We start from the raw sequence: 21,210 nt of genomic DNA on the forward strand, positions 1-21,210 counted from the left end.
AGCCAGAGCCGCCAGTCAGCATGGAGCAGCCAGAGCCGCCAGTCAGCATGGAGCAGCCAGAGCCGCCAGTCAGCATGGAGCAGCCAGAGCCGCCAGTCAGCATGGAGCAGCCAGAGCCGCCAGTCAGCATGGAGCAGCCAGAGTCGCCAGTCAGCATGGAGCTTCCAGATCTGCCAGTCAGCATGGAGCTTCCAGATCTGCCAGTCAGCATGGAGCTTCCAGATCTGCCAGTCAGCATGGAGCTTCCAGATCTGCCAGTCAGCATGGAGCTTCCAGATCGGCCAGTCAGCATGGAGCTTCCAGATCTGCCAGTCAGCATGGAGCTTCCAGATCTGCCAGTCAGCATGGAGCAGCCAGAGCAGCCAGTCAGCATGGAGCTTCCAGATCTGCCAGTCAGCATGGAGCAGCCAGATCTGCCAGTCAGCATGGAGCTTCCAGATCTGCCAGTCAGCATGGAGCTTCCAGATCTGCCAGTCAGCATGGAGCAGCCAGAGCAGCCAGTCAGCATGGAGCTTCCAGATCTGCCAGTCAGCATGGAGCAGCCAGAGCAGCCAGTCAGCCAGACTCTTCCAGATCTGCCAGTCCATGTTTTGTAGTTTTTGTATTGGATTCGTGTTGTTTCATTAAACATGGATCGCAATAGCCACGCCGCATTTTGGTCTGACTCTCTTTCCCATACAGAAAACCGTGACAGCAATTCAAAGAAATTCCACTCAGAACATGAGATTTGAATTGAATCTGACTGATCACACTTCCAGACACCAAAGAATATATCACTTTTCTCAGGGAATAATGTTTGCAATACTCTTTTACCCTTAGTGCTAAAATAGCCAATTATATTTCCAACAAACATTTAATCTGTTTGGCTTCTTTTTGAAGGCCTCAGGGTCAATGAAGGTTAAACTAATGCATTATGGGAGAAGTAGTATTTTCTCCATATGTGACTCGTTTCAAGAAATTTGGTGTGTCGCACATCACTACTTCAAAGGAGGCATTTAAATGTAACTATTTTTTTTAATCAAAATGCATTTTTTGGCAGAAATGCCTTCTGAAACATGTGAACTTTTATGTGCATTAATAACATACATACAAATAAAATTGTTCAATTACGAGCTTAGTTGGTTTAGCCACGGAAAAAGACAGGAACCTTGCCGCTAGCCATGATTAGCTGAGACAAATGGATGGGCTGGATGAGATGAGTTTGGATTGGTCTGCCATGTAGCATGCTTCTGTTTATAACGTGAGTTGCTCAGTATGTGTTGCTAGTCCTTTCTACCGCGCTGTTTTTGACAGATATAATGTTAGCCATTGAGAACTACAAATGTTTCGCTACTTTTTCAACAACGTTGATATGCTGTTTACCAGACGCTATCGAAAGATCCGTTGGGAAAAGTGATGTGCTACTTTCTGCACACACCATGGTCAGTATGCACCGGAGTGACTTGACACAACTCTGGCCCCCAAAAAATGTAGTTACAAACAAATCTGAGTTAAAGGTTATAGTCTGCCGTGAAGTGTTCAGCCATGAATACAGGTAAGAGTCTAGGTACATGTTCGTGGCTCACTAGCTAACGTTACGTGTATAATCTGTGTAGTAATATTATTCAAATCAAAACTCCATTTGCATTGCTAGTTATAGCCTAATGTTAGCTACATGTAGCTAATATTGAACCTAGTTGTTAGCTTTAGCCACCTGCAGATTCATACTACAGCTATGACAATGTTTGTGTTGGTAGTAGTATGAGTTGGGATTATGTGGGTTTATTGTTTAGCTAGCTAGCTATATGTCTCAAAAGACTACTTCACCAGATGATTACAAAACCCATCAAGTTAGCCAGGTGTGTCTGGGGGTGATTACAACCATCTATTGTATTTAATGAACATGTGTACATCTCTAGACAATAGTGACTCACCCACTTAGCTAGATGTGACTGGGGGGTGGTTATAGCATAGTGTCCACTTAGCTAGATGTGGCTGGGGGGTGGTTATAGGATAGTGTCCACTTAGCTAGATGTGGCTGGGGGGTGGATATAGGATAGTGTCCACTTAGCTAGATGTGGCTGGGGGGTGGTTATAGGATAGTGTCCACTTAGCTAGATGTGACTGGTGGGTGGTTATAGGATAGTGTCCACTTAGCTAGATGTGGCTGGGGGGTGGTTATAGGATAGTGTCCACTTAGCTAGATGTGGTTATAGGATAGTGTCCACTTAGCTAGATGTGACTGGGGGGTGGTTATAGGATAGTGTCCACTTAGCTAGATGTGACTGGGGGGTGGTTATAGGATAGTGTCCACTTAGCTAGATGTGGCTGGGGGGTGGTTATAGGATATAACCATTTCAGTGTACTGTTTACAACTTCTGTATCCTGTGCATGTGACAAATACACTTAGATTTGATATAGTGAGTGTTTACCAGAGACGGTAATGTGAACAACAACATGACCTGCACCTAAGTCAGATTAGGATACATGGCTAGAAATGCTTTATTTTTACCTGGAGTTTTTCCTTGTTGTAGTCTACTAATTTTGCCACTTTTAGTCTTGAAATCTTTGGTTGTTTACTAAACTATGGCCTCACATGTGAATCCTTAAAGAGATGGGTGGGGTTAAGGTTTAAGAGGGTGTGAATGATGCGGAATAGGTGTAGACAAAAAAATAACTCTCCAGTAGGTGTACCAAAACATTCAAGCACCTTTTTCTCAAAAGTGTATCAACTTTCAAAGCAGAATTACTTTCCCATTGTTCCTCAACTGCACAATATGTACATTTGTTTAGACTACACCTAATATATCCTTAACTAAAATATAAACGCAACATGTAAAGTATTGAGCGGAAATAAAATGTTCCATATGCACAAAAAGCTTATTTTTGCTATATTTTGTGCACAAATTTGCTTTCATCGATGTTAGTGACCATTTCTCCTTCGCCAAGATAATCCATCCACCTGACAGGTGTGGCATATCAAGAAGCTGATTAAACAGCATGATCAATACAGAGGTGCACCTTGTGCTGGGGACAATTAAAGGCCACTCTAAAATGTGCAGTTTTGTCATACAACACAATTCTCAAGTATTGAGGGAGCATGGACAGCTGATGCAACTGTGGGTTTGCCCAACCAAAGAATTCTGCAAAAACTATCAGAAACCGTCTCAGGGAAGCTCATCTGCGTGCTCGTCATCCTCACCAGGGTCTTGCAGTTCAGTGTCGTAACCAACTTCAGTGGGCAAATGTTCACCTTCAATGGCCACTGGCATGCTGGAGAAGTGTGCTCTTCACGGATACATCCTGGTTTCAACTGTACTGGGCAGATGGCAGACAGCATGTATGGCATCGTGAGGGCGAACAGTTTGCTGATGTCAACATTGTGAACAGAGTGCCCCATGGTGGCGGTGGTGTTATGGTATGAGCAGGCATAAGCTACGGACAACAAACACAATTGCATTTTATAGATGGCCATTTGGATGCACAGAGATACCGTGATACCTTGACGAGAACCAGTCTGCCATCTGCCCAGTACAGTTGAAACCAGGATGTATCAGTGAAGAACACACTTCTCCAGCGTGCCAGTGGCCATCAAAGGTGAGCATTTCCCCACTGAAGTCGGTTGGCCTATGGTTCTTTTTAGTGCATTCTTATTTTTGTTGAGTGAAGAAATTAGAGGGATGTGAATTTCACTTTATAATTGGCCAGGCCGTCGTTGTAAATAAGAATTTGTTCTTAATTGACTCACCTGCATAAATTATGGTTAAATAAAAATACATATAATCCGAATTGTAATTCTGTATCCTGTTTAGTACTTCAATTCAAATTAACGCATTGAATTGAAATTGATGAGACACACACACACACACACACACACACACACACACACACACACACACACACACACACACACACACACACACACACACACACACACACACACACACGATAACTCATTATGAAGGAAAAGAACAATAGGCCATGTTGAAATCGGTTCCCATAATTATACGAACAGAAAGGGTAATTACCAAATATTATTGGACGGCGGGTGACATGGATGAGAGATGGTATACAGTTGGAATGTATTATATACTTCTGTAGGATCACCATCGAAAAACAACCCGTTTTGAAAGCAGTTCCTCCATGAAAACCCCAATTTAAAAATTTATATATCGTGTTTGAGTCACTACTATTTCTGAGAAACCACCTTTTAATCAACAAATGTCGAACATTTCCTCTGATCTCAATTTATAAACACTGCACTCTTGTCTTTCTCGTCACACCATATTGAAAAGGGAATATGCTTTATATGGCATGTTCCTTCTTAGTAAAATGTGTGCATGGTTGCTGCAACTACCTTCCTTCTGTGTGTGTGTGTGTGTGTGTGTGTGTGTGTGTGTGTGTGTGTGTGTGTGTGTGTGTGTGTGTGTGTGTGTGTGTGTGTGTGTGTGTGTGTGTGTACTTGTTTAGATCAGCTTGGTATTAGTCTCTTGTCGAAGATACTGCTTAAGTGTTATAATCTCTAATAAACAAGTAAAAACTTACAACAAAAAGTACATGCTGTCTTCTGTCCACTGATAAACACCTAATGCCTAAAGTCAATGATTCGATTCTGAATTTGTAAGGAAATCTCAGTCTTTATTTTTTTCTGATTGTCTGTCTCACCAAGTTGTACTGACACTTTTAGAGCCAACACCGGCTAATAAATACAATGAAATGTTAAAATGCACAATTGAATTTCAAATACAATACTTAACACAAAATGTGTGGGGCCAGGAAAAATTATGTCTGCTTCTGTAGGTTGAAACTGACCGGTGGTCTGAGTGACCTTTGAATTTGTGTCAAAGGTCAGAGCACTTCAGGCAGCACTGAAGCTAAAACAACTATTTCTGCATAAATAATACAAATGTTACTAAACTGGAAATGTACTCAAATCTGGCGTCCACACAGGAAATGTTTTGTTTGTCAGAATTTTGTCATTGTTGTTTTCTAACGACAACTTCACATTAGACAGTACTGAAAAACTACCACTCATATCCAGTGCCTGTGATGCTTATAAAACTTGAAACAATGTCTTTGCATGAGGTGAACAGTACAGCTCTCCTTTTCTCTGTATTGCAAGCAAAATCAAACTTCAGTCGTAACAAAAATGTTATTTTCTACCAACCTACAAAATATAATTCGACATGGTCGTAAAGAGACACAAATCACATACAAATCAACCAGAAAACAGAGAAACCTAAACCCGCCTAAAATAGAGGTTGTAAATGTATACATATTTTCAAAGTAGAGATGGGCATATGAAAATAGGACTTATGGGTATATTTTAATTTACCTGAAATATCTATTTCAAAATATTCTTGCACTACTTTTTTGAAATGCTAGAGCTAATATTGACCAATATTGATGTTTTTGTTTTCTTTGCAAATGTACCAATTTTACAAAAACAAAACATTGGTTTGTATTTTGAAAACCATCTCTGGCTACATAATTGTAAACTGATCAATTCACATGAACAAATCTGATCTTCTGAATCTAGGTACAATAGAGTAAATAAAACCTACATTAAAAAAAACCTAAATATATGGTCGGGACCGCTCCTCTGCATTTTCCTGTATGACAAATAGAACTAGAAGAGTTCAACTTTAAGACTTATTGTGCCTATTATGATGTCCTGTGTCTTTATCAACATTTGCAGAGTCTATACAACATGTTTTATTCACAACCTCTATAGTCAAACAAAAGATATTTCAAACCTAAAAGCCACTCCAGCTGAACGTCAGTGTACTGTAGCAGTTGACCAAAATAACTAATTTGATCGTTTTTGGCCCCTTTGCATTATGTATGAATTAAAGGGGAAGTTCAGGATTGTACAACTCGATGTTAGATTATTCCTCACCCTGAAAGTATTCTATGGGCCAGGAGAAACTGTAACCCATTATTTTTTTGGTTTTCTCTAAACAGCCAATACAAAATGAGGCTAGATTCAAATCAGGTTGAGTGTTAACCGGCGATAGGCAACACCCGCATAGCTGATGTTTTGTTGGTGTTGGAGCTGTCAAATCAGTGAGCAGCTGCTCTTGATCATTGTCACGAAGTCACACCCATCCCACTCGCGTTAGAAGTTCAGAACGAGAAAGTGCAGGCTATATACTGTAGAAATAATGGCGCTCAAACTGAAAATCATTCAGTGAAAATATGTGGATTTCTATCAGCCTAATTCAGGTGTAAATTACATCTCACATTCCAGTGTTCCAACGTGTAAACAAAGCTGCATGCGATTTTTCTTAATGCGACTCCGTGCAGCCAATGGCAATGTCTGCTTTAGGTATAATGCCAAGACCTTCTTGTGGATTTGACAGCGCTAACGCAGTTCCACCTCCGACACCACCAAAACATCTGCAATGCAGATGTCAGCTAAAGCGGCAGCTTTCTCCTAATAGGGACACCTCAGCAATAAAAACTGATTGTATAAGACTTTTTGCAGCATCAGCATTAAGACTAGAATATTTCTGAGTGATGTGAATGTAGGTTTGGCACATTTGATGAAAAACTGTACAATATCTCAGAAAATAATAATTATAATAATAGGTATTTTCTCCTCTGTTTCATTGTCAGTCTGAAAATGTCTACCACTCACTCGTATGAAATCAAAACACATTCACAAGCTGGCACAGCATACCTGAGCAAGGATATAAACCCCATCATGAACAGTAATGTAACATATTGTAAGCATTTGTGGAGAAAGGTGTAGATGTACTGTACTCATAAGAAATAATAAGATAAGATGAAAGCTAAGGATTTATATTCACTTTCAAATGTTAAAGTCCTGACAGTCCAAGGTTTTACAGGCAGTAAGTAACCTGTCATGAAAGTGTCCATGGAAATCCAGAAACCCACAATCAAAGGAAACATATCATAAAAACGTAATCACACTTAAAATAAACATTTAACACCGATAGCTGTTGAAGACCAATTTCTGATGTCTCAGTCAAGTCCGTGGACTCTCCTTTAAAAAACCACACGCAGAAATGTGTCAGTTCTCTCTTTGTTCGAACATTCTCTTCTCATCGCCCTGACTCTTACTAGCTCTTGTCTGTGTTGGATTGTCTTGTTCACTGTCTATCTGTCTGGAAGTTGTCTCAACCCAATCACTTGGTACGGGATTGTTCAGAAAAAGTGTTCTTGTCCAAAATGGTAGTTTGAGAAACATGGGCGGTCTGTGAGATCTTCAAATGCTCAGTGTATGTCACGACCTGTCCAGAGTCAATCAGAGAATGCTCAGTGTATGTCACATCCTGTCCAGATTCAATCAGAGAATGCTCAGTGTATGTCATGTCCTGTCCAGAGTTAATTAGAGCTTGCTCAGTGTATGTCACATCCTGTCCAGAGGCAATCAGAGAATTCTCAGTGTATGTCACATCCTGTCCAGAGTCAATCAGAGAATTCTCAGTGTATGTCACATCCTGTCCAGAGTCAATCAGAGAATGCTCAGTGTATGTCACTTCCTGTCCAGAGTCAATCAGAGAATGCTCAATGTATGTCACGTCCTGTCCAGAGTCAATCAGAGAATGCTCAGTGTATGTCACATCCTGTCCAGAGTCAATCAGAGAATGCCACATCCTGTCCAGAGGCAATCAGAGAATTCTCAGTGTATGTCACGTCCTGTCCAGAGTAAATCTGAGCATGCTCAGTCCGTGGTGCATCAAATCCCAGCCAAACTGTTCCGCCCCCCTTGTACTGTTGAAAAGTTGTTCTGAGCAAAACTCAGTCTCTGTCATATTGTCCTGCTTAATTTTTTTTCTAAAAGTTCAGAAGTTCTTCTGAGCAGGTTCAGTTGGCACTGACAGGCTCCCGTGTCTCGTGGTCACTGCTGTAGTCCGATTTGTCCTCAAAGTCTTCGTACATGTCTATCTCGTCCTCCCCGTTGACTGGGTGGTCACCGGTCACCATGGCAACCGGCTCTGGCTTGACCACGCCGAACGTGCTCTGGATGACAGGGATTGCGGGCTCGGGGCTGGCCGACGCGCTGGAGCAGTCTGATGTTAGGTGCGGTGAAGGCGTGGCTGTCGCCATGGTGATGGCGCCCGGGTAGAGGCCTCCAGCGCTGTTGCTGATGGGGATCTGAGGCTGTGGCCTGAGGTAGAGAAGAAGAAAGAAAGAAAGAAAGAAAGAAAGAAAGAAAGAAAGAAAGAAAGAAAGAAAGAAAGAAAGAAAGAAAGAAAGAAAGAAAGAAAGAAAGAAAGAAAGAAAAAGAGAGAATGAAGAGAGAGAGGGAGGGATAAGGAAGGAAAGAGAGAGAGAGAGAGAGAGAGAGAAAAGAGTGAGGGGGAGATAGAGAAAGAGTGAGCAGAGAGTGAGAGACAGAGGAAGAGAAAGAAAGAGAGAGTGAGAGGTAGAGGTAGCGAGGGAATGAGAAAAAGAGAGAGAGACAGAGAGGGTGTATTAGAAAAACAGATTCATTCTTTACCAGACTGATTTTGAACGGTGCATTAATTCTTCAGCTATTTAAAACAAGTTGAACAGTAGCTCACTCTCTTCTTTTGGACAAGCCTTAACACAGAGCTACTGCCAGCACACAGTAATCCTGTGAACGTCAGCTAAATAACCTTTCCATAAATGGATGGAATGAAGGTAAACGCATATCACTCAATCAAGCCCTCTGGCTCCTCAAATGAAGCACATGATCCAAGAAAATTGCTGTCAGTTTCCTCACCTAACAGTTCTTCCTCCCCCTTCGAGAAAACAATTACAGCAGAGAACAGACTTAAACTACTTAAAAACAACCCGGTTTTCATTATACGGCGAGCCTGGTTGAAATTGGTTATACCTCAACTTATAGCCAAGTTATTTAGTCATGAGTGAAACGCCAGCCACTACAGCAAATCAGGCTTCGCATTCGCTTGACCACACACAGTAAATGACAGAGTTAAGCCTGTGACATCTACCTATACCGCCACTCTCCCCAGTTAGCACATTTGGCTCCTTGGAAGATTTGGGAATGTATGTTTTTTGTTTCACATTGGTTATGGGAACGAAGCCATAAGTTTCCTGACCGGTAAAATTGAACGTTTTTAAACGTTCTGAGAACAGAAGGGAACATTTTGCCCGTTCTGGGACATTTTACTCTGGTTCCTTAAAAGTTTTCACGTGAGGTTTTATTAACGCTCTGAGAACGGAAATTGTAAGTTATGAAAACATACATTTTATATATATTTTTTTGTATCCTTAACCCTTTACACAAATATGAAATGCATATGTATGAGCATGGTAGCAATTGAAAGGGAACAATTTGGAGATTATGGGAAAATTATTAGACCAAAGTTCACCATATACAAGACTGAATCCAAACATTACACAGTTGAATTTATGTGTATTTTACATGTACTGTACTTTTCACTGCATTTGTTGATAACGAAATCTGAAAATAATCTGGACACATTCAGTAACATGATAAGAAAATAGAATGTGGGGTAAGTGCAACATGAGACAAAACAAATTGCCCAAGTGGCCACAAACCTCTCCAAAGTGTGCACAGTTCCTATGTCATTTCAATGCACTTTAATGACTCAAAGAAGAGTCATCAACTATAATGTGCTTTGAGCTCTCCTAGCTGTGCCATTGAGGAACTAGAGCAAGCACACAATTACTGTTGTTGTTTATGTGATCCAAAAACAGACCATTTAAAATCACAATCTGGGTCAGGTGGGCATCAATTGAAAGCTTGTTCTATTGTTCTATTGTCAACATCTTATGGTATTAGGCTTTCACAGGGGAATTCAGAGAAACAGATCATCATTTTGGTGCACATAGATAGGAGTGCATTCAGGTGCGTGTTCCGTGGGGAATCTTCTTCACAATAGACAAACATAGGCTCATTCTCTTCAGGACAACCCAGGGTATGACACCATGTCATCTTGTAACTGTACATTAAACATAGTGATCATAAACTTTGACACTGTATATAACTTGAGTTTTATGATATGGAAATGTGAAGTGCACATTTGGACTCACGGGTGTTTGGTTTCCTTGTATAACATCAAATTAGTATATATTTTAACCCTCAATGTCTCATCTTTCAAAATACATTGAGTCCTCTTCATTTACAGCATTTCCCTCACTCAGACAACAAAAGTTGGCCAAATAGCGGGAGGGATGGGGCTAACTTCTTCTCGCGAGTGGTGCTCAAGTTCAGAACGGCTGTCAGTCAAAACCCATACAGCAATGTGAAGCACAGAGCCTGTGCTCTGACATCATTTATAGCATGTTACTGTACAGCCACTGCATTCCAATTTAGGCACTTATCAATGACAAAATCTACCATTTTCAACCCACGCATACAGTGCATTCGGAAAGTATTCAGACCCCTTCCCTTTTTGCACATTTTGTTACTTTCAATCTACACACTTACTCATCAATCTACATACACAATCCCCATAATGACAAAGTGAAAACACTTTTCAGACCCTTTGCTATGAGACTCGAAATTGAGCTCAGGTGCATCCTGTTTAAATTGAGCATCCTTGAGATGCTTCCTCAACTTGATTGGAGTCCACCTGTGGTAAATCCAATGTATTGGACATGATCTGGAAAGGCACACACACCTGGCCAGACAGAAGCCACTCCTCAGTAAAATGCACATGACAGCCTGCTTGGAGTTTGCCAAAAGACACCTAAAGGCTTCTCAGACTATGAGAAACAAGATTCTCTGGTCTGATAAAACCAAGACTGAACTCTTTGGCCTGAATGCCAATCGCCATGCCTGGAGGAAAGCTGGCACCATCCCTACGGTGAAGCATGGTGTTGGCATCATCATGCTGTGTGGATGTTTTTCAGCGGCAGGGACTGGGAGACTAGTCAGGATCGAGGGAAAGATGAATGGAGCAAAGTACAGAGAGATCCTTGATGAAAACCTGCTCCAGAGCACTCAGGACCTCAGACTGGGGCAAAGGTTCACTTTCCAAAAGGACATCGAGCCTAAGCACACAGCCAAGACAACGCAGGAGTGGCTTTGGGACAAGTCTCTGAATGTCCTTGAGTGGCCCAGCCAGAGCCTGGACTTGAACCCGATCGAACATTTCTGGAGAGACCTGAAAATAGCTGTGCAGTGACGCGCCCCATCCAACCTGACAGAGCTTGAGAGGATCTTCAGAGAAGAATGGGAGAAACTCCCTAAAGACAGGTCTGCCAAGCTTATAGCGTCATACCCAAGCAGACTCGAGGCTGTAATCGCTGCCAAAGGTATTTCAACAAAGTTCTGAGTAAAGGGTCTGAATACTTATGTAAATGTGATACTTCCGTTTTTTTATATATATAAATGTGTAAAATGTAAAAAATAAAAAATAAACTGTTTTTGCTTTGTCATTACGGGGTATTGTGTGTGGATTGATGAAGAAAAAAACGAGTTAATACATTTTAAAATAAGGATGTAACTAGGATTGCAAAATTAACTTTCAATAAATTCCCTGGTTTCCCATAATCCTGGTTGGAGGATCCTGGAATCAGGAGGGAATAAGTAGAACATCTGGAACCCTCCAACCAGGATTTCTGGAAAAGTTCCCAGAATTTTGCAACCCTAGCTGTAACGTAACAAAATGTGGAAAAAGTCAAGGGGTCTGAAAACTTTCCGAATGCACTGTAGGTACGAGTGTAAACGGCTACCTTTCATTTAATGTTTCAATAGGACTTTCAATAACACTGCTAGCTTATTCTGGGTTAAATATTTGGAACTCTAACCACAGATAGGAAACATAGAAATTAATTTCCTTGGGCATTAATCATGCCAACACATTTTATTTTATTGGGACATGGCATCAGTGAGATTCAAACCTATGATCTTCTGTTCTCTATTCATTGAATAAATCCCTGCGCCACCCGGATGAACCTAGCATGCCATGTTTTTTATGAAAATAATGTTCATTTATTTTTCTTTTTTGAACCTTAATGTAACATTTTAGTCTATTCAAAAATACACATTTCAAAGGAAACAAGCACTCATTAAGATCAGTGTGGCCAATTACTGGGCCACACACATGAGCACACTTAACAAGATAGAGGATAGAGACAGTTATGTTGATGCTGAGAAATAATATTTGAAATAACATTCTCTTCATGTTCTGAGATTGGATTTTAGAACTTGTGATGTTCATGTGTACAATTCCATTTTTTTTTACGTTCCCAGAAAATTGCCAAGACCTGACATAAAAGAGAATCATACCTTCTCTGAACGTTCTGAGAACATCGCTTAAGTCACAACATTTGAGAACTTGAAAATATGACATTAAAAAGATTCACATGGGAACTGTTCTGTGGAAGTACTGAAATTCACAAAAAATAACATTGTTTCTTAACGTTCTCAGAACAATTTGAGAACATGACTTTAGATGGAAACCTGTAGGAAACGTTATCCTGAAGTACTGAAATTCCCACGGAAGAACATTGTTTTTTAACGTTCTCAGAACAATTTGAGAACATGACTTTAGATGGAAACCTGTAGGAAACGTTATCCTGAAGTACTGAAATTCCCACGGAAGAACATTGTTTTTTAACGTTCTCAGAACAATTTGAGAACATGACTTTAGATGGAAACCTGTAGGAAACGTTATCCTGAAGTACTGAAATTCCCACGGAAGAAAATTGTTTTTTAACGTTCTCAGAACAATTTGAGAACATTCCCAATGTCAAATAAGTTGGAGAACGTTCCTAGAACATTACAAAAATTGAAATGAAATATAACCATGCTTGAACTTTTAAGAAACGTTCTGTTAAAGTAATGGAATACCAAAAAAGTTCCCAGAAAGATGTGGGGAGGTTGTATGCAAAATAATTATAGGACGAACACGCTCTCACCAAGCGCTAAGAAATATGGTTCTCAGAACATTGTGTGCTAGCTGGGTCTCTCTCTCCCTCTCTCTCTCAAACATCTGCTTACGTTTTATATCCTGGTAGTGTAATGTCTGTGTCCAATTTCTACCGCCCGCAAGCGCCCGCCATTGTCCTAATTTAATAAATGACAACTATTAAAAATCGTTCCAATTCAAAGCTGTGCCCCTGGTAAATCCATTGAAACGAGGCCCGCCGTGATGACTTAAAACACATCCATGCCTGTTTCCTATTAAGACCAAGCCACTAGTTTTGTCTGAGTCCAAAATGGCACCCTTTTCCCTATATAACGCACTACTTTTAATCAGGGTCCCGGTCAAAACTAGTGCACTATTTAGAGAATAGGGTGCAATTTGTGACACTACCTTGTTCTCAGCGTTGCCTACAGTTTGACAGAAGAGGATCAGAAAAGCATAATGATAAGAGACCTCATTATCGCTAAACTAGTAGTTTGGATAACAAATTCAGCTCACAGCTCAGCACTATTGCTTCAGGGACATGGTCAGAGTCAGTACTTGGTACAGTGGGAATTAGCCAAACAAAGAACAACTTCCCTTAACAAAATTATTAGGACCAGTTGACTCCAGTGTACCATCCGAAAATGTGAGCATGAAAAAATATTAAAGGGATTGTTGATCCCAAGATCACTGTTTACTTATCACTTTAAACTTAGTATTAAAGGGGAAGGTGCAGTTGCTACATCCACTTTTGGACTTATAAATTAACTATGTGTACCCAATGATTCTTGACTAATATAACTTCTAAATTCCTCATGAGCTTAGTTCAACTGTCACACCCCATCAGAACCCAGAATATAAGCTTGTTTAACTCCAACGTTTGTAAACAAAGTAAATGTCAACAAAACACTATACAGCCTCAGAATATGGTTAAAACTATACTTTTGATATCATGGATGGTCAGTCCTAACTCTGTCTATGAATTTGAGAATGGTGACAAATTTTGTCCAGCTCATCCGTCAGCTGTTTATCTAAAACAGGGGTGAGGAGAACACTTAGTTATAGTTTGAACTGCTGATTGCTGCTTTAAAGGCTAATTACACTCCAAACAGTTTTCTGACTTCAAAATAAGTCTAATGTCAAGATGAATTCACATACCACTCCATCGGTTATGTTTTTACATCTATATTCAAATGATTGAACAATATCTCTTTGTTATGGAAATCACATGGTGCTTATCTTTTTCCATTTTAGATTGTGGCATAGAGCTGAATCTACACAACAGATGACCTGGGACATGGATTTATGTCAACAGAAGACCATTTTGAGGTTTGAAAACATCTGACACAATTGGATTATGGAGTGTAATGTCCCTTTAAGTACACTATCAGCTAGCCTAAAGAGTTTGTCCCAGTAGTTGAGTTGGAGTGTCTCTCTCTTCTTACCCCACACTGATGAACTGCCTCATCTCCTGTCGCCGCGAGCGACACTATCAGCTAGCCTAAAGAGTTTGTCCCAGTAGTTGAGTTGGAGTGTCTCTCTCTTCTTACCCCACACTGAAGAACTGCCTCATCTCCTGTCGCCGCGAGCGCATCATCTGCTTGTACTCCCCGATGCGCAGCTTTTTCCCGTCGATGATGCAGGTCCTCTTGGGCCGGGGCTTGTACTTGTAGTTGGGGTACTTCTCCAGATGGTTTTTACTGAGACGGGCCTGTTCCTCATAGTATGGCTGCTTCTCCTGGTTGCTCATGGACTTCCAGCGAGAGCCTGGACATGGATAACGGGACACACGCACCAAGAGTCAGGGTTGAAACACAAACTACAGCGTAAGGACGAACACACACACAAACAAACTCACTCACATATTCACACACACTCACACTCAACGACAACATGAGGGTATTGGTGTTCGAAGAGTGTATTGGAGTCAGTTTGTCCAGTATGGTCCTGTAAATATTTTTTCACCGTTTAGTGGATTACAATGTTCTGTAAATTGATTGTTTATGTTTTAATAATGGGGTTAAATTAGCCATTGAACAGTATGTGTCAGTACTTCCACTGCACTGAATCTATACTGTCTTACTTCAATCATAGCAGGACATCTCTTCAGGTAGCCTCTAATAAGAGAAACTACTCGTTTGAAAAAACAGTCTTTAGGATTGGCAGGGGATCTCTGATACATTGTGTTCTCAACATGTCTCTCCTATAAGCACCCAGCTGACAGAACAAGTGGACAGGTCCGTTACCGCAGGAATGGAGCACATCTGCTTTCTGACAACCCATTATACACACCGCAGATAGGACACACACAGAGAGGAATCTAGGCCTGCGTCCCAAATCGCACCCTATTTCCTAGTTAGTGCACTACTTTTGGCCAGGGTCCACAGGGCTCTAGTCGAAAGCAGTGCTCTATATAGGGATTGGGGTGCCATTTGGGATGCATCTAGGAATCTGTTTACCAACGTTTATCGAAACTCCCTTATTTTTTTTACTAAGGAAACAGGAAACAGTGAGGACACTCCTTTTTTTCATCATGTCCCTCGTCTCCAGCTGTGTTATTGTCTGGGCAGCACACACTCCATCCTCTCCTGATCGCCTCTCAGGTCTAGCGTTTCCCTGGTGTCACCACAAGTAAACCGCTAGCTAGGTAAATATCCGGAATGTTCTGTCTGATAGGTGAACTCTGACCCTCAATTTTTTACCCCAACTTTGAGTGATGAGATTTGAGCTATCCAATTCTTTAGAATGATAACTTCAGTGATATTGAACAATGGTCTATGGATGAGAAAAGTGCAAAGATTGTATATCTTTAATTCAGCGTTCAGTTTGCATCTAAAATATTTTAGCAAACAAAGTCACCTAATACCATTTGCTCAAAGCTAAACATTTTAGCCTAGTGGAACACCAATTCACGACAGAAAACTATTTTCTCTCTAAGTATATACAAAGCTGTAGCTAAAGACCTAAAGACCAGGCACATAGTCCCCCTTCTAAAAAACAGCTCCTACATGTTGCCAAGCAACATTCCAAGTTCATTCATGCAGTCTATGAACTATGAGGGCTGTCTCCCAAATAGCACCATATTCCCTATATAGGAATATGGGCCCTGGTAAAAAGTTGGGCACTGTATACTGTTTGAAATAGGGTGCCATTTGGGATGTAGATCGGACTTAAGTCTCAAGACAGTGGAGCCGTTCAGCCATTCTGTGTACAGCAAAGTTTAGTGCTCTGTGAATAGCTATCTGTGTTAGTTAGCTAGCTAGTATCAACACAAGAAGCACTTTTCACTGCATACATCCATCACCTCAGTTGGGGTCTCAGTGGAGTGTATGTGTGTGTGAGAAAGAGAGTTCAATGTAAATACTGTATTTTGTAAGGAAAATATATATATCTTTCCAATATAGTGTTTGAATTATTAAGTTAGATTGAATTAAATAAGGTCAGATACATTGATTGATTCATCGATCGATTGGTAGTTGAGTGATGTACAATATTTTGAATATATTATTGAATGTTTAGGTGGAGGTGGGGGGGTAGTAGTAATGCTCTGTTTCTGTCTCATAAGCACACAGTGTGCACAGTTACCTCTATAAAAGAGCATGCCTGCAAACTATCTATTTAATGGACCACCATGTTTTGTATTTAAGAGGCCACCAACAATTTCCTCAAGGCGAGACAACTGTTCCTATTGGACAAATTCCGCTAGGACCCTCCCCGTTTCTTTCCGTTTGCTTCTGTTTAAGAAACATTTTGCAACAGAATTGGCGTAATGAATATGCCTTAGTGGACAGCCAGTATAAAATGCCCTCTTGCACCAGCAGCATAGTGCAGATGCCAGCCTATAGAATAAAAGTTAGAGGGAGTGCCCCCCTTTTGAGGAACTCCCCTGTGGTGTTGTGCTCCATCCTGCCAACACCAAAAAAAACAAGTTTAATTTAAGAAGATCATGAGTGGGGCTTTTATTGCTCAATCTAATTCATGCTGATTATAAAAATTAAAACAGATATTCTCAAACTCGCAAACTTTTGATTGACTTAAACAGCTGCTTAAACAAAGCAAGAGCATCATTTATTTTTCAACTCAAAGCAATGAGGCCCAATCAGTCCTCCACGACAACAAAATAATAAACAACATAGTAGGCTAATTAGTCCTTCGTTTTTGGGTTATGCTTAGCCCAGAAGACGGGGTGTGAGTCCTCAGACTTGGAGGGAAGTAAACGTCATTCCGCCACCCAAGAATAGCAGAGGACACTTTAATGGTTCAAGCAGCTGGTCAATCAGCCCGTTGTACAAGTGCTTAGCAAACTGTAGAAGTGCTTTGCAAAAGGAATTTTTTTTGTGTGTTTGATAAAATATAAAGTTATTTTACAACAACAAAAAATTAAAAACAGACTTACAGCATGCTTATAGAGAAGTGCACTCAACATGCTCGGCACTGACACAAATAACAGATTACAGGCTGAAAGAAATTGATAGTAAGAAGATCGGTAGCTGTCCTGTTAGAATTCAGCACAGCTTTTAATGTCATTGATCATAACCTTTTGCTGAAAAAACATAGGTGTCATGGATTTGCATCCTCTGCCTTATTATGGATTGAGAGTTACCTATCTAATAGAACAATGAGGGTTTTCATTAATGGAAGACTCTCTCATGCAAATTCAGTTGAGTGTGGTGTACCGCAGGGCAGCTGACTATGGCCATTATTGTTTTCTGTTTTTACAAATGACCTCCACTGACCTTAAATAAAGCCTGTGTGTCTATGTACGCTGACGACTCAACAGTATACACGTTGGCGGCAACAATAAAATAACTAACGGACACCCTTAACATAGAGCTCCAGTCAGTTTTAGAATGGGTAACTAGCCATAGCCTGGTGGTAAATATCTCAAAAACAGAAAGCATAATTTTTGGGACAAACCACTCACTCAATGCTAAACCTCGTTTAGATCTATTATTGAATAATGTGGCTATTGAGCAAGTTGAGCAAACTAAACTGCTGGGTGTAACCGTAGATTGCAAGCTGCCATATTCAAAACATAGACTCGATGGTTGCTAAAATGGGAAGAGTTCTGTCCATGATAGGGTGTTGTTCTGCCTTCTTGACATCTCAGCCGACCAGACAGGTCCTACAGGCCCTAGTTTTGTCACAGCTAGACTACTGCCCAGCTGTGTGGTCATGTACGGCAAAGAAGCACATAGGTCAATTGATGTTGATCCAGAACACCAGGAGCACATATTGCACTTAGATGTATAAGGAAGGAAAGTGTCAGTAACATGCATGTCAGTCTCTCCTGGCTCAAAGTTGAGGAGAAATTGACTGCATCACTATTAGTCTTTGTGAGAGGTGTTGATGGTACCGAACTGTCTGTTCAGTTGGCACACAGTTCGGACACTCATCGGTACAACACAAGGCATGCAACCAGAGGTCTCTTCACAGTCCCCAGGTCCAGAACAGATCCTGGAAAACACACAGTATTAAATAGAGCCATGACTACATGGAACTCTTCCATCCTAGGTAATACACAGCAATAAACAGCTTCTACCACAAGCCATAAGACTCCTGAACAGCTAATCAAACGGCTACCCAGAATATTTGCATTGCCCCCCCCCCCCCCACGCTGCTGCTACTCTGTTATTATCCATGCATAGCCACTTTAACAACTCTACCTACATGTACATAATTATCTCAATTACCTCGACACCTGTGCACCCACACATTGACTCTGTATATAGCCACTTTAACAACTCTACCTACATGTACATAATTACCTCGACACCTGTGCACCCACACATTGACTCTGTATATAGCCACTTTAACAACTCTACCTACATGTACATAATTACCTCGACACCTGTGCACCCACACATTGACTCTGTATATAGCCACTTTAACAACTCTACCTACATGTACATAATTACCTCGACACCTGTGCACCCACACATTGACTCTGTATATAGCCACTTTAACAACTCTACCTACATGTACATAATTACCTCGACACCTGTGCACCCACACATTGACTCTGTATATAGCCACTTTAACAACTCTACCTACATGTACATAATTACCTCGACACCTGTGCACCCACACATTGACTCTGTATATAGCCACTTTAACAACTCTACCTACATGTACGTAATTACCTCGACACCTGTGCACCCACACATTGACTCTGTATATAGCCACTTTAACAACTCTACCTACATGTACATAATTACCTCGACACCTGTGCACCCACACATTGACTCTGTATATAGCCACTTTAACAACTCTACCTACATGTACATAATTACCTCGACACCTGTGCACCCACACATTGACTCTGTATATAGCCACTTTAACAACTCTACCTACATGTACATAATTACCTCGACACCTGTGCACCCACACATTGACTCTGTATATAGCCACTCTATTGTTATTTAATTCTGCTTCTTTGTTATTCGTCTTACTTTTTGGGTATTTTCTTAAAACTGAATGGTTGATTAAGGGCTTGTAAGTAAGCATTTCACTGTAACACCTGTTATGTTCGACGCATGTGACAACATATGATTTGATAAAAAATAAGATCAAATAACACCTTACTGCACAAAGGGGACTGTGAAGAGACACAGCCATTTTATATATATTGTATTGTAATTTGCACTGTACTATGTATTACACCTAGATATTGTGTGTACTGATATGTAGGCTGTGTGTGACATTTTAAATGTATGTAGATCGGTCCTTGACTAATAATGTTCTGTACTATGTATGATGTCATGTTTCATGTGGACCCCAGAAAGAGTAGCTGCTGCTGTTGTAGCGGCTAATGGGGATCCTAATAAACATCAATACTAAATACCAAACAATTTGACTAATCTATTTTTCCAAGTCCTATTCTTGAAGATAAAGGGGTACTAAATAATTGAAATGACTGGAAATCTGACAGATAGTTTTTTTTTTATGTAAAGATTTTGTCACGATAGTCGTAAGGAGAGGACCAAAATGCAGCGTGGTATGTGTTCATGATGATTTTTTAATTAAAGAAAGCACTGAACACTAAATACAAACTATACAAAACAATAAACAAATAACGACCGTGAAGCTATAATGAGAACTGTGCTGACACAAGCAACTAACATAGACAATCACCCACAACCCACAATGACAAAACAGGCTACCTTAATATGGCTCCCAATCAGAGACAATGACTAACACCTGCCTCTGATTGAGAACCATATCAGGCCAAACACAGAAACAGACAAACTAGACATACAACATAGAATTCCCACTCAGATCACACCCTGACCAAACAAAACATAGAAACATACAAAGCAAACTATGGTCAGGGTGTGACAAATATAGCCTAATCATGGCTTAATCATATTATTATATGAAGTAGAAATGGGTTAGAACATACATACAGAACCATACAGAACCAACACAAAGTACGCTCTCGTTGGCTGGCCCTCGCTTCATACCCACTGCCAAACCCACTGGTTCCAGGTCATGTACAAGTCTCTGCTAGGTAAAGCCCCGCCTTATCTCAGCTCACTGGTCACCATAGCAGCACCCACCCGTAGAACGTGCTCCAGCAGGTATATCTCACTGGTCACCCCCAAAGCCAATTCTTCCTTTGACCGCCTTTCCTTCCAGTTCTCTGCTGCCAATGACTGGGACAAACTGCAAAAATCTCTGAAGCTGGAGACTCATCTCCCTCACTAGCTTTAAGCACCAGCTGTCAGAGCAGCTCACAGATCACTGCACCTGTACATAGCCCATCTGTAAACAGCCCATCCATCTACCTACCTCATCCCCATACTGTATGTATTTATTTATCTTGCTCCTTTGAACCCCAGTATCTCTACTTGCACATTCATCTTCTGCACATCTACCATTCCAGCGTTTAATTGCTATATATTACTTCGCCACCATGGCCTATTTATTGCCTTAGCTGCCTTATCCTACCTCATTTGCACACACTGTATATAGACTTTTTGTTTTCTTTTTTTCTTCTGTATTATTGACTATGTTTTGTTTACTCCATGTGTAACTCTGTGTTGTTGTATGTGTCGAATTGCTATGCTTTATCTTGGCCAGGTCGCAGTTGCAAATGAGAACTTGTTCTCAACTAGCCTACCTGGTTAAATAAAGGTGAAATAAAAAATAAATAAAAACAAGGCCACAGTGTATGGGGGCCATCTTTAAAAATATAAATTTGTATATTGTTAGGTGTTTTATACACTTTATTAAAGGGATACTTCATTATTTTGGCAATGAGGCCCTTTATGTAGTTCTCCAGAGTCAGATGAACTTGTTGATACCATTTTTATGTCTCTGAGTGCAGTTTGAAGGAAGTTGCTCACTAGCACTACCACAATTGCTAACTAGCATGCTAGCAGATACCCAT

At 40.7% G+C, this 21,210-nt stretch overlaps 1 protein-coding gene across 11 annotated transcripts in view; it reads right to left on the reverse strand.

Moving 5' to 3' along the window:
• Positions 1-4,596: 4,596 nt before the first annotated feature.
• LOC110521284 (transcription factor SOX-6) overlaps positions 4,597-21,210 on the reverse strand; it is a 200,476-nt gene continuing 183,862 nt past the window's right edge. For all 11 annotated transcript variants that reach the window (XM_090231108.1, XM_090231104.1, XM_090231105.1 and 8 more), the window contains 2 exons: positions 14,369-14,585; positions 4,597-8,116 (listed from right to left, as the gene is read on the reverse strand). In XM_090231108.1, the coding sequence (XP_090087234.1) occupies positions 7,813-8,116; positions 14,369-14,585 (521 nt within the window). In that variant the 3' untranslated portion in view covers positions 4,597-7,812. The remainder of the gene's footprint in view (positions 8,117-14,368; positions 14,586-21,210) is intronic.

Source organism: Oncorhynchus mykiss, chromosome 4, assembly GCF_057628025.1.
Source record: "Oncorhynchus mykiss isolate SJ-2025 chromosome 4, ASM5762802v1, whole genome shotgun sequence".
NCBI classification, from domain to species: domain Eukaryota; kingdom Metazoa; phylum Chordata; class Actinopteri; order Salmoniformes; family Salmonidae; genus Oncorhynchus; species Oncorhynchus mykiss.